The 15,062-nt window shown below is 42.0% G+C and overlaps 1 protein-coding gene across 1 annotated transcript in view; it reads right to left on the bottom strand.

The window, feature by feature from the left end:
* Window positions 1-1,368: 1,368 nt before the first annotated feature.
* The window catches only part of MYOM2 (myomesin 2), a 116,174-nt gene continuing 102,480 nt past the window's right edge, over window positions 1,369-15,062 (bottom strand). Inside the window, exon 37 of the mRNA XM_032777054.2 lies at window positions 1,369-2,451. Within this exon, the coding sequence (XP_032632945.1) occupies window positions 2,089-2,451 (363 nt within the window). The 3' untranslated portion in view covers window positions 1,369-2,088. The remainder of the gene's footprint in view (window positions 2,452-15,062) is intronic.

Genomic DNA, 15,062 nt, shown 5'->3' with positions numbered 1-15,062 from the left:
GAATGGTGTCCCTAGCCTCTCTTTGTCAGAGGGTGGTGATGGACGGCAGGAGAGAGATCACTTGATCATTACCTGTTAGGTTCACTCCCTCTGGGGCACCTGGCATTGGTCACTGTCGGCAGACAGGATACTGGGCTAGATGGACCTTTGGTCTGACCCAGTACGGCCATTCTTATGTTCTTATGAAATAGTTAAAAAAGAATTGCATATATTTTAATATACATATTATACAAATATTTAATTCCCAGAGCTTCTATGCTTATTTTTACACAGGCTATTCAGTTGATGATGGTTTCAAGAGCAGATTTTTTCTTCAAGATCTCTATACTTCATTAATTGGTACTGGGGAAAAGTAGCCATGTTTAAAAGAGAATTTAGTTGTCAATCAGTTTTCCTTTTAAGCACAAAGCGGTCCCAATGGTACTATATCAAATCAAATCCTTCTTGCCTTAGTCACACTAGTAGTCCCTCTGCTATAGAGGTCTACTACTTATATGAGGAAGAGAAGCAGGATTAGGTTTATAAGACCAGATCCTCAAAGGTATTTAGGCATCTAACGCCTGTTGATTTCAATAGGAGCTAGGAGGCTAACTATCTTTGTGGACTTGGGCCATGATTTCTATGTCCACCCTCAGATTTCCAGTTGTGTAGAACACGCTAAAAGTTCAATCCACTCCTGTACCTTAGCACTACATGATGTAGAAGGTGGCCATGAGACATCTGGCTATGGCTCCCTGATTCTCAGGTGCCAGCTGTGACCCCAACCTGACTTATGGCTGCAGCTGGCTTCACTGAGTTCCACCACTGCCATAGGAGCCTACCCAATGAATTATCTGAATAGCATAGTTACATTGCACCATGTCCTCTCCTCTCCTCCCTCCCCGATACTTACCCTACTCCAGGGGAGGGGAGGCCACAGGTGCAGGGTCTGGATCCAGCATACTTGTATAAGCAGGAAGTTACCCTCCAAGAGGGGAATTCTCTGCTGGGCATTTACGGACAGATTAGAGCCTGAGTGGACAATGGGGCTGTAATTGTGTAGCTAATCTGGCGCCAAAACCCCAATCCTGCCAACACTCAAGTGCATACTTAATTTTGGGCACATGAGTAGTCCCACTGAAATTGATTCAGGGGGACTCCTCACATGCGTCAATGTAAGTGCATGCTTAAGTGTCTGCAGAATCATGGTCTAATATTAAGCTCCTGCTCCCACAGACTTCATGGAGTTTTACCATTGGTTTTAGCAGAAGCAGGATCTGACCCATAATAACCCTAGAAAGCTGCACAATTGTATACGTGTCTTGTTTTTCCAGTTTAAATTTGCATCTTGACCTATACCATAAAGAGCAAATGTAATGTTGTAAGTGCCACACAGTGACTGTGATTAACCACAATGTGTTTTCTTTATTGAAAATCCATTGTCTGCATGCTACCAGCTGTGAAATTATGCAATAAGCCATAATTAAACAATGAAAGAGTAAACCAAATTAGTTAGGTGTGATTTGGTGCAGTGAGACGGACAAGGTGACTTTTTAAGTTTTATCAGCACAAAGCAAAAAACACAAAATACAACCCTGTAACTTATGCTTTAACAAGTCCACTGTGATCATCTGTAGAACACTACCAAGGATCAGTTTGCAATACAGAATAACAATACTACTAAATACAGTGGCCATCTCAGTTTGCCTTACTCAGATGAGGAGTACCTTCAAAGTCAAAAAGACTCCACCTGTGAGTAATGAGTAGGTGCAGCACTGAATGCATATTTAACCACAGAATGCTACTTCTGTTGTTGGGGAACTGATTCTCAGTGAAGAAAATTTATATCACTGTAACTTTATAGAAACTGTGATTGATAATTAAACCCAATGGCAGGTATTGGGCCTGTTGCTATTTGTAAGTCGTGCCATATTAAATTTTTTCATAAAGACATAACTGCACAAATGTACAATACAGTTGCACAACTGTCTCTCTAATGCAAGCCTTTAAAAGCTCATCTCCTTGGACAGTGCCAGTTATCTATTTGCAGTAACGCTTCAACTACAGCTTATCTATATGGTTTTCTCTGTCAAACATGGCTTTCATACTTTATTTCCTACTGGATTTCTCAGCTGTGGAGGTTGTTTTTGCTTCTGGTGGTGCTGTGGCTTGTGCTGGTGGTGGTATTATCCGTGGTTTAGCAACCTGGGAAGGTTTAATGTCAGGCATCTCTTCACCATGTTTGTACACACTTACAGTGACATCCACTGTTTCCCCACCATACTTGTTCTTGACATTGATGCTATATTTGCCTGAGTCCTCTGAAGACACTCCCTTGATTGTAAAGCTGGCAACGTTTCCATGCTCCATTGAAACTAAATAATGTTCATTAAGTTCAAATTTCTTGTCATTCCAAAGCCACACCACTTCAGGATCAGGATTTCCAAATACAGAACAGGTCAGATTCAAAGTCTAAGAAAAAGAAAAGTCATTTAAGGCATCAGTCAAATAGAAGGTTTATTTGAGCATGCTGGTTGTTACAACACTTATTATACATTAGGAGCAAGAGAAAGACAAAGGAAAGTGTAGGTCTTCTAATCAGCAGAGCAGCATAGCCAATAATGGACTTCAAAAAGGCTGAGGAGTTTAATGTCTATTTTGCATCAGTTTTCACTAAAAAGGTAAATCGTGACCATATATTTAACACAATTAATATTAGCAACAAAGGGGAAAGACTGCAAGCCAAAATATTTAGATACATTAGACCAGGGGTCGGCAACCTTCAGCACATGGACCATCAGGGTAATCCACTGGCAGGCCGTGAGACATCTTGTTTCCATTGACCATCCACAAGCATGGCCCCCCCGCAGCTCCCAGTGGCCATGGTTCACCATTCCTGGGCCAATGGGAGCTGCGGGAAGCAATAGCCAGCACATCCCTGCAGCCCGCATCACTTCCCGCAGCTCCCGTTGGCCAGGAACAGTGAACCCCAGCCACTGGGAGCTGCTGGGTGCTGTGCCTGCAGACAGTAAACAAACAAAATGTCTCCATGGCCCGCCAGTGGATTAGCCTAATGGGCCACGTGCCAAAGGTTACCGACTCCAGCATTAGTCATATTCAAATCAGCAGGGCCTGATGAAATCCACCGTAGTGTGCTTAAGGAACTAGCTGAAACAATCTTAGAACTATTAGTGATTATCTTTGAGAACTCACAGAGGATGGCTGAGGTCCCAGATCACTGGATAAGGACAAATATAGTACCTATCTTTAAAGGAGGGTGGGGAAAAGATGATCTGGGGAATTATAGACTATACAGCCTAACTTCAATATATGGAAAGATACTGGAACAAATTATTAAGCAATCAATTTGTAAATACCTAAAGGATAATAGGGTTACACAATAAATAACCAGCATAGATTTGTCATGAACAAATCATACCAAACCAACCTAATTTCCTTATTTTACATGATATTAGCCTTCTGGATGAGGGGAAGCTGTAAATGTGATATATCTTGATTTTAGTAAGGCTTTTCACACAGTCCCACATGACACTCTCATACGCAAACTGAAAAAAAAGTGGTCTAAATGAAATTACTGTAAGATGGGTGCATAACTGGTTGAAAGATTGTACTCAAAGAGTAGTTATCAGTGATTCACTGTCAGACTGAGAGGACATATATAGTGGGGTCCTGCAGGGGTCTGGTTCAATATTTTCATTAATGGCTCCAAAAATGGAGAGGAGAATATGCTTATAAAATTTGCGGATAACACCAAGCTGGGAGAGGTTTAAAGCACTTTGAAGAATAAAATTAGAATTCAAAATGACATTGACAAATTAGAAGGATTAGTCTGAATTCAACAAGGACACAGTATTACACTTAGGAATGAAGAATCAGGTGCCTAATTACAATATGGCGAATATCTAGCTAGGCAGTAATACTGCAGAAAAGGATCTGTGGTTTATAGTGGATCAGAAATGGAATATACAATCAGAGATTCATAGGTTGGGAGGGACAGCAAGGATCATCTAGTCTAACCCGCTGCCAAGATGCAGGATTTGTTGTGGCTAAACTATCTGAGACAGATGGCTCTCCAGCCTCCTTTTGAAAACCTCCAGTGAAGGAGCTTCCACAACCTCCCTAGGCACTCTGTTCCATTGGTTCAACAAGATGGTTAAGTTGCTAAAAAGGCTTAAGTAATTCTGGATTGTGAAAACTGGAGTGTTGTACGTGAGATGAGGAAGATGATTGTCCCACTACTCATCACTGGTGAGGCCTCCCTTGCAGTACTATGTCCAGTTCTTGGCACCACACTTTAAGAAAGATATGGACAAATTGGAGAGAGCATGGAGGAGAGCAACAAATATAATAAAAGGTTTAGAAAACCTGACTTCTGAGGAAAGGTTAAAAAAATTGGGCATGTTTAGTCTTGAGAAAAGGAGATTGAGGTGGGAGATTGGATAACAGTTTTCAAATGTTAAGGGTTGTTATAAAGAGGATGGTAATCAATTACTCTCCATGTCCACTGAAAGTAGGACAAAAAGTAATCAGCTTAATCTGCAGCAAAGGAGATTTAGGCTAGATATTAGGAAAAGCTTTCTGAATAGAAGGATAGTGTTAAGTGCTGGAATAGGCTTCCAAGGGATGGTGTGGAATCCCAGTCACTGGAAGTTTTTAAGAACAGGTTAGACAAACACCTGTCAGGGATGGCCTAGGTATCCTTGGTCCTGCCTCAGTGCAGGGGACTGGGCTAGATGCCTTTTCAAAGTCCCTTACAGCCCTACATTTTTATGATTCTATGTGTGTTCTGGGGAGAGGGAGAGGGAGAATCCACTACATATATAAGGATCACACTGTTTAAGGGTGGGTTCACTTTGAGATTTAATTTTAGCGTCACTAATCAAACTGTGGCTAATATACATACATTTAGACTTGTGAAGTCTGAAAATACAGATACATAAATTATATTTCTAACTTTCCTTGGTTGAGACATAACCTTTCCATCATCTTACCAGTGATTGTGATTCAATAATAGCCCAAGGGTAACATTGTCTGAAGATGGTAATTTGGACTGTCATTGCAGTATTGCCTGCAGAAGACTCCTGACAAGCCATTAGTCTAACATGATGTTCAGACAATGATACGTTTAAAAACATCCTTTGAAATTTCTACATACGCACCATTGGAAAAGCTGAGCAAACTACTTCAGCTGCAGGCCTCCCAAGAATATTACTGGAGATGTTTAAATTCACTGTGAAGGCAACTAATATTATAGACCAGGGTAGGCAACCTATGGCACGTGTACCGCAGGCGGCACAAAAGTTGATTTTCAGTGGCACTCACACTGCTTGGGTCCTGGCCACTGGTCTGGGGGGCTCTGCATTTTAATTTAAATTTTAAATGAAGCTTCTTAAACATTTTAAAAACTGTATTTACTTTACATACAACAATAGGTTAGTTATATATTATAGACTTACAGAAAGAGACCTTCTAAGAACATTAAAATGTATTACTGGGACACGAAACCTTAAATTAGAGTGAATAAATGAAGACTCGGCACAGCACTTCTGAAAGGTTGTCGACCCCTGTTATAGACTCTCCAGTCATCTAGGCTCTGTCTAGTGGTTAAATAATACCACTAAATATGTTTTTATATACAGTATAGTTTACAAGTATAAGACATAGAAATTTATGTCAGATATATTTCTATAATATATATGTCTGTCTATCACTATACATGTGGTGATGAGATCAGTACAATAAATGGAAGACCTATATGAGACATTGTATAGTCATGTGGTTCATTTCAAATATAATGCACCTTTGACTCTCTCTCTTTCATTCTACCCACAAATCGCACTCCAATTAAGTTATTTTTAACATTTCAGGCCACTGAACTGCAGCATTTGAGAGAGAACATAATGTCTAAATGTCACCACTTTGACCTCAACACCCATCAATATTGGAGATTTTTTTAATATGTCAATATTGAGAATCAGTCAGAGTGCTGATACCTAGGGTGCATGTAAATATCCCAAATAGTCACTCTTGTGTATTTGGGGCTGCTCTGGTTTACTGAACTACAGTGGTCACCTTTAAAACCATTCATATGATAACAGTGTTCAAATACATTAAGGGCTGTTATAAAAAGGATGATGATCCATATCCATTGAAGGCAGGACAAGAAGTAATCATAATCTGCAGCAAGGGAGACTAAGGTTAGATATTAAAGGAAATTTTCTAATTATAAGAATAATTAAGTACTGGAATAGGTTACCATGGAAGGTTGCAGTATAATATTTTGTCACTGGCTGTATGAAGAATACTGCAGCATACCTTTACCGAGTGCTGGAGACAATCTACATTCTTTTTACAATAAAATTGTTGTGATTGCTAGCATTCATTTTGCCTTTGTGTCTGTGTGATTAACTTGATATGGTGTCAGACGAAAAACAATAGAAACTGCAGAATTTCATCAAAATGCCAAAGTTTCACACCCCAAAGAGTGGTCTGTTTGGAAAGAGCAGTTTCCATGTTTTTGCATCACAAGTAATTGCAGGAAAATGCAAGTTACTTCCCTAGTCTATGCCATTGGCAGGGAAACTGAATATATCTTTAAGTTCTTTGCCTTTGGAGAGGAAAACCACAAGAACAGTTACACTGGGGTGCTGGCTACATTTGATGAGCAATTTATACCTCAGCATAATATGGTTTATAACAGCATAAGCGTTTTTCTACCAGTGTGTCCAAATTCCTGGGGAATTTGTGGAATCTTTCATAAGAGACTTGCCTGACAGGGCAGAAAACTGATTTTGAAAACAAAAAGGAAAAGCAGAATACTGATTGACATTTTAGACAAGGAGAGATTTAACCCTTCACAGAGCAATAGAAATGGCAAGACAATTAGAGATCATTAAAAATCAAAGCAGAGACCAGTATCTGCCAGAAAGAAACCTAGAGGAAGTGACTTGCAAATGGAATCACAACAGGACATAGAACACAGCTGCAAAAAGCAATTGCAGTGATCCTCAAAGGCAATGTGGGGTAAGCCCCAGGTAAAACATAACACTTTTCAGATTAGATGCACAAGATGTGGGAAAGATTACAGTCCAAGAGGTGATTGTTCAGATAAAGGAGCCAAGTGCCATAAATTCACAAAAATTGGACATTTTGCAGCTCTCTGCCTCACAAAGGCAGTATGGGAAGTGACCACCGAGAATCAAGAGCCATTTTTCCTGGGTTTAAGCATGCGTAATGACACACAGTCAGCGTGGAGGGTGAAACTGGATATTTGTGGAAAGACTGTTAATTAGAAGCTTACAGCCCAACGTGAGGTGTGTGACTATAGCTGCTACAAAAAGCAACCTGGGCATATAAGCAAATTCAAATAAGTTTTTAGTTATATTCAGACAGGATGGCTTAAGTATCTAAAGAACACTATGAACATGGCACAAGACTATTTTGTTGTATGAAGACAATTAAGTGAGTCCAATGGACTAATGATTAAAGGTGATCACATTTCTCCTCTCAAAGATGGTAATTCTAAATCACATCCATGAAGGACATCAAAGGCTTACTAAATGCTGTGAATGGGCCAGTCAGTCAGTGAAGTGGCCTGAAATCAGCAAGGATGTGAAGAATAAAGTATTTTCATGCAAATGTTGCAGAACTAACAGACCAACACAACGCAAAGCACCTCTAATAATACTTCTACCAGATAGACCCTGGAAAAGGCTAGCAGAAGATTTAGGGCTTGGCTACACTTGGAAATGTGCAGCGCTGGGAGTTACAGCTGTGGTCGTACAGCTGTGTAGGAACAGCGCTGCAGTGTGGCCACACTGACAGCTACCAGCGCTGCAGTGTGGCCACATTTGCAGCATTTGCAGCCGCTGTTGGGAGTGGTGCATTGTGGGCAGCTATCCCAGCGTTCAAGTGGCTGCAACGTGCTTTTCAAAAGGGGTGGTGGTGGAGTGTGACAGGGAGCGTGGGGAGACAGAGAGAGTGGATTTTTGGAGCAGACACTGTGACAGCTCCCTGCCTTGCAAATTCTGGCCATTTCCCCCACCCCTCTCTCAGTCATTCTTAAATGCAAAAAGGCTTCAGACAGACAAGCAGCTTCTCCTACGGATCCCTCCCCCGCCCCGCCGTGCTGTTTCTCTCCTCAAGCAAACACTAGCAGCTGTTCTCAGCTCCCTGCCTTGCAAGTTCTAAGGACTGGAAGATACACAACAGCTACCTTCAATCATTTAAAAAGTTTTGACCCTTCCCCCACCCCTCTCTTATTCACTAAATGCAAATTATGCACTCCTAAATAGCCTTCAGACCACATAAGCAGCTGCTCAACACGGACTCCCCTCTCCCCTCAAACAAACAGCTGTGAACATTCCGAAGCAATTCCCCTTCCTCGGCTCGCTCGCTCGCTGGAGCAAAGAGCAGCTGTGTTTGTTTTTTTAGAGCTGGTCGTTCAGCCGTTCTTCCGGTTTGTTGTGGACAGGAATTCTGGGATACCTCTTAATACCCTGGAGGCCAATAACAGCACTGTTGGTGTCCACACCTGATAAGCAGCGCTGCATCACCAACACTGGAATCGCTACACCCCAATCAGACCAGGTGTACAGCCAGTGCTGCACCCAGGGAGTTGCAGCACTGGCTGGGCTTTGTAAGTGTGTACACAGAGTGAGTTGCAGTGCTGTAACCCCTTCACCAGCGCTGCAACTCTCCAGTGTAGCCAAGCCCTTATACGAATTCAGAGGACACCATTACCAAGTTGTAGTGGATTATTTTTCTAGATATATTGAAACAATATATCCGAAAGATGCAACGTGTAACAGTGTTATCAAGAAATTAAAGAGCACATTCATCCATTGTGCTATTCCGGAACAACTATTGATGGACAATGGATCAAAATTCACCACAGCTAAATTTAAGTCATTCCACACAAAATATGATTTTGAACACATCACTAGCAGCTCACATTACCCACAAGCAAATGGTGGGGCTGATAGGGCTGTTCAGACAGCCAAGAAAATATTGAGCCAGGAAGATCCATTCCTTGTTCTTCTGCGCTACAGATCAACACTACACCCCAGGCCAACCTCTAATGGGCAGGCAAGTCAGGACTACTGTTCTAACCCTGGAAAAAATCCAGCCCCAAAGTGGCTAGACCTAAGAAGAGTAGCCAAATCAGATCAAAAGACAAAAAGATCTTATGAACACTTCTATAGCCTATATCACTCAGATAATTGCCTGATCTGGAACCTGGTAACCATGTTTGTGTCAAAACTGGATGGAAGTAAAGGATGGAGAACTCCCTGCTATTGTAAAACAAAAAGACTGCATCACTCTGATTATACACTATTGAGACAGACGGCGAAGAGTTCAACAGGAACCATCTACATCTTCAGTTTTTTCCAGAGAATGAACAATCAACTGAACAAACTCTACAAATTGCAGGTGAAGAACCAGAAGAAGATTCACCTACTCCAAACCTGCCTGAGAGAACCCTTGCAAATAAAAAGACAGTCTAGTCACTAAGTTGTTATCAGTTCTGGCCATAGAGTTGAAAAAACAGTATGATTTAGGGATGATTAACAGATGAACATGTCTTGAGATGTAAAAAACAATTGTATAGTTTTAAAAGTTGTTAAAATGCAGAAAAAGAAAGAGGTGATGGAAAGTTTTAACTGCATTAATTTAGTCACTAGGTGGTGGTACGTGAAGAATACTGCAGCACAACTTTATCAAGAGCTAGAGACAGTATACCTTCTTTTTACGATAAAGCTGTTGTTTCTAGCATCCATCATGCCTCAGCTTAGTCACACAGAAACAGACACCTGCTGTTGGAGATTTTTAAAAACAAGTTGTACAAACACCTGTCAGGGGTGGGCTAGGTTTCCTTGGTCCTGCCTCAGCACAGAGGGTTATACTAAATGACTTCTCAAGGCCCCTTCCAGCCCTACATTTCTATAATTCCCTATTGTCCCTTTATAAGTGTCAGTTATCCTGTATGCACATATTTATGTGTATATATCCTCATATTAGGATCATGTTCCACCCTTTTGTTGTAACTGCTTTTTATAACTTGATTGCACTTTCACATTGTACATTTTTGGTTTCTTTTAAAAATTGTTAATAAAACTCTGCGAATTTAAAGATTTACTTCTCCATGATCCATTCCATTTGTCACAGATTTCAGACGGCAGAAATGACTTCTTCACCGATTCGGGTTTAATCTTCTAGCTTCCTCATAGCATCAGGCCTCCCACAGAAGCCTTTTGTTTCTTTAAACTCATCATATAACATATCCTTAATTTAGAGCCAGACTTTTCAAGGCATGATTTTGTGCAAGCAAACTGCAACTTGCATGTGTGCACATTGGAAATTGAACGTGTACATATTAGGGTACAGCTGCACTAAGTTGTTTCATTACTGATTTGTTGACCTTAAGATGTTTATTTTGACTTATAATACTCTAAATGGACTGGGACCTACCGACTGAGTGTCTTGCATTGGATCGCACTGAGGGTAGTTACTCCTCCTACTGCCATGGCTACACTCTAATTTTAGCAAGCTAATACAGGGATGTCAACCTGGAATACAGGAATTACAACCCCAGCTCAACGAGTAGACTTACCATGTGATTGTTTGCCTGAATTGTGCTTGACACACACAAAACACATTTCTCTCGGAGCTGAGCCAGGAGCCCAATGGATAGACCCCAGACAGCTACAGATGGCTTGGACCACCCTGATTTGTGAGCTAAGCCCAAATAGGGACAGAGGATTTCAATAACTCAGTCATGGGTTAGGGGTTGTTATAAATGTGTATGGGTAGGGTTTTGTGGCCTGCCTTGTGCAGGAGGTCAGACTAGATGATCATATTGGTCCCTTCTGACCTATGAGTCTATGAGTCGGCTGCAGGGAGTTGGATTACAGCAACTGGAGGGGAAGCAGCCCAGGAGTTACTCTTTCTGCAGAAAAGATGCCATTTTGTCTCCCATAGCCAAAGGACTTGACAGACCATATTTTCTACAGGGCCTTGCTGGGGCTCAGCTCTGGCCCCTCTTCACTCAGTGGCAGAAAATGTGACCTTGCACGTACGGTGCATGCAAGGTCACGTTGTGTGGAGGATGATATTTTGAGCCCTGCAACCTCTTTCTTTACAAATTATGTGCTGGCGCTTGAGACCGATCTAGAGTCCCCAGTTTCATGATGGCGAGACTAAACCCCAATATTCCCCTGCTTCTGTGAGGACTGACTGCTAGATAAACCTGGCAGGCCTCTTCTGCATCCAGAGCTGGAGGATGGACAGGGCTGGAGACCATCAGAGATCCACTCCATTCAAAGGAGAGAGCTATTGACTTCCCACCATGGACAACAGCCCTTCTCATCAAGTTTCTATTACATCAAGCAGATAAGGCCTGTTGGGAAACTTGGGAGCAGTTCTGTTTTTCATACACACAGACACAAAATCATATAAGAGGTTACTCACCCTGTATAGGCAGCAAAGAGTTCTGTAGCACCTTATAGACTAACAAATGTATTGGAGCATGAGCTTTCGTGGGTGAATACCCACTTTGTCACATGCATCCGACGAAGTGGGTATTCACCCACGAAAGCACATGCTCCAATACATCTGTTAGTCTGTAAGGTGTCACAGAAATCTTTGCTGCTTTTACAGATCCAGACTAACATGGCTACCCCTCTGATACTTGTCACCCTGTATAGTAACTATAGTTCAAGATGTGTGTCCTTATGGATGCTCCACTTCAGGTGCACATTTGCCTCTCAAGCCCTTGATGGGAGATTTTTCTGCTAGCAGTGCCCATTTGGGCCATGCATGAAGCCTGCACCTCCTCATGCCTGACACTGAGGCTGTATAGGGATGCATAGGTGAATCGCCCTCAGTTTCTTCTCCACTTGAACATCTCCACAGAGAACAGTCAGAAACAGGGGGAAAGGAAGGGTGGGTGGTGGAGCATCCTTAGGGACACACATCTCAATGAACTGCAGTTACTGAATGAGGTAAGTAACCTCTTCTTTGAGTAGTGTCACTATGGGTGCTCCACTTTAAGCGACATCTGAGTAGTTTCCCCAGAGGGAGCAGGGAGCTTTGGAACTAAGTCCAGAACTGAAGATAGAACTGCAGTACCTAGTGCTGAATAGGATCTGATGGCATGGATAAAAGCATAGTGCTTTGAAATTGAATGTATTGAAGCCCACATAGCAGCCTACATATCTCAGACACAGGTACATTCTTAAGCAGTACTGTGGATGCTGCATGGACTTGATAGTATGTGCTCTCACCTTTTCAGGAGGATGAACCCCTGTGGTCTTATAACAAGTGGCAATACATCCAGCTGTCCATCTCAATAGTCTCTGAGCAGAAATCGTGGATCCATGAAGGAGATGAACAGCCTGGATGACCTTCAAAATTGCTTGGTCCTATCCAAGAAGAAGGCCAGTGCTGCCCTTCTAATATCCAAGGTATGAAAACAAGACGCCCGAAGAGAGTTATGTGGCTTTAGGAGAAACACTGGTATATGAATAGATGGGTTAAGGTGGAACTCCAAGAGAAAAATTTAGGATGTGGGTGTAAAGAAACTGTATCCTTGAAGACTACCATCAATGGGGGAGTCTGCCATCAAGCCACCAGTCTTCCCAACTCTATGCAATAAATGATGGCTACTAGAAAGGCCATCTTCATAGATAAAATGGATGTTTAATAAAGGTAATTGAGCACTTGGTTGATGTCCCAAGTCAGAGTGTGGTCTCTAGGCTGGAGGTAGTGATTTCCTAAACCCTTAATAAATTTAGATGATACAGGATGAGCAAATATGGAAAAAAAAAACTCTTCTATAGTCAGATGAAAGGCTGATATTGCAGCCAAATGGACCTTAGCTGGGCTAATTGATAACCCTGATATCTTCAGATCCAGGAGATAATCCAGAATGGCTGAAAAAGAACAGATCCAGGTGAGAAGTAGCAATGACAGCACCAATGAGAGATTCTCTTCCATTTCTTCAGATAAGCAGTACAAGTTGACTTCTTCATACCATTCAGTAACACCTGTTGCACTTTGTCAGAGCAGGAGGATTCTAGCCCATGAATCATCAAAGAACCATGCCTGCAGGCAGAGAACTCTTAGTCTGGGGTGAAACATGAGTCCCACATCCTGAGAACGGAGACAAGGAATGATCAGTATCTTGAGCTGTGGATGGATGCATAAATGAGGTAGGTAAGGCTAGCAAGCTTGTCTCGGCGGGATGGTACTATAAGGATTACCCTGGTCTTGTCCCATATTATTTTGTTCATCACACTGAGAGCTCGTCTTCACTACCACACTAAGTCAGCGCCACTGCCATCAACACAGCAGGGCCGATTTAGCAGATCTGGTGAAGAAGCACAAAGTTGATGGGAGAGCGCTCTCCCATCAACGTCAGAACTCCATCTCAATGAGAGGCGGAAGCTATGTTGACAGGAGAGTGTCTCTCATATACACTTTAAGTCACTGTAATTTAGGTAACTTTACTAGCATCACTTAGATCAACTTAAAGCATTAGTGTAGACAAGACCTCGGTATCAGCAGAGTTGGAGGAAATGCACAGAGCAGAGCCTTCTTCCAGGAAAGAAGAAAGGCATCCCTCAAAGAGTGGAGGTCCAGACCCCTCTTGAGCAGAAGAAGTAGCACTTCTTGTTTCTGAAGATGGAATATGCTGTGGAGGACTTGAGGGTCTAGCACTCATTCATAGTCCTAACAGAAGTCACTGTTCAGAACACCTGGCAGGTAGACCAAAATTTGGATCTGATGAGCTATGCACCGGGTTCTTAGCTTCATGGCTTTGGTGCACAGAGGGGACTCTTGCTCCTCCCTGCTTGTTGATATAAAACATGCAGAACACGTTGTCCATCACAACCCTGATTTATTTGCCCTGATAAGAGGTAGGAAATGGAGGCAGGCCTTTCTGACAGCCCAGAGCTCCAACATAAGAACGTAAGAATGCCCATACTGAGTCATATCAATGGGCCATCCAGCCCAGAATCCTGTCTTCCAACAGTGGCCAATGCCAGGTATTTCAGAAGGAATGAATAAATGAACAGAGCACATAATCATCAAGTGATCCCCTCCTCATATGTAAGCTGTTCCATACTCCTAATCATTTTTTGTTGCTTTTTTCTGAACCTTTTCCAATATATATCCTTTTTGAGATGGGGCGACCACATCTGCATGCACTATTCAAGATGCGGGCATACTATGGATTTATAGAGAGGCAATATGATATTTTCTGTCTTATTATCTAGCCCTTTTCTAATGATTCCCAACATTCTGTTAGCTTTTTTGGCTGTCGCTGTTTTCAGAGAACTATCCAGAATGATGCCAAGATCTCTTTCTTGAGTTGAACAGCTAATTTATCATTTCATATGTTTAGTTGGGATTATGTTTTCCATAATACATTACAACATTGAATTGCCATTTTGTTGCCCAGTCACCCAGTTTTGAGAGACTCCTTTGTAACTCTGCAGCCTGCTTTGGACTTAACTATCTTGTGGATGACACAAAACTGGGAGGTACTGCTAACACAGAGAAGGACCGGGATATCATACCGGAAGACCTGGATGACGTTGTAAACTGGAGTAATAGTAATAGGATGAAATTTAATAGTGAACAGTGCAAGGTCATGCATTTAGGGATTAATAACAAGAATTTTATTTATAAATTGGGGACACATCAGTTGGAAGTAACAGAGGAGGAGAAGGACCTCGGTTGATTACAGGATGACTATGAGCCACCAATGTGATATGGCCATTAAAAAAGCTAATGCGGTTTTAGGATGCATCAGGCGAGGTATTTCTAGCAAAGATAAGGAGGTGTTAGTACCGTTATACAAGGCACTGGCGGGACCTCATCTAGAATACTGTGTGCAGTTCTGGTCTCCCATGCTTAAGAAGGATGAATTCAAACTGGAACAGGTACAGAGAAGGGCTACTAGGATGATCCGAGGAACAGAAAACCTATTTTATGAAAGGAAACTCAAAGAGCTTGGCTTGTTTAGCCTAACCAAAAGAAGGTTGAGGGGGGATATG

The sequence above is a fragment of the Chelonoidis abingdonii genome, chromosome 3 (assembly GCF_003597395.2).
Source record: "Chelonoidis abingdonii isolate Lonesome George chromosome 3, CheloAbing_2.0, whole genome shotgun sequence".
NCBI lineage: Eukaryota > Metazoa > Chordata > Testudines > Testudinidae > Chelonoidis > Chelonoidis abingdonii.
Note: the sequence above shows the minus strand (reverse complement) of the source record. Positions and strands in the feature narration are given on the sequence as shown.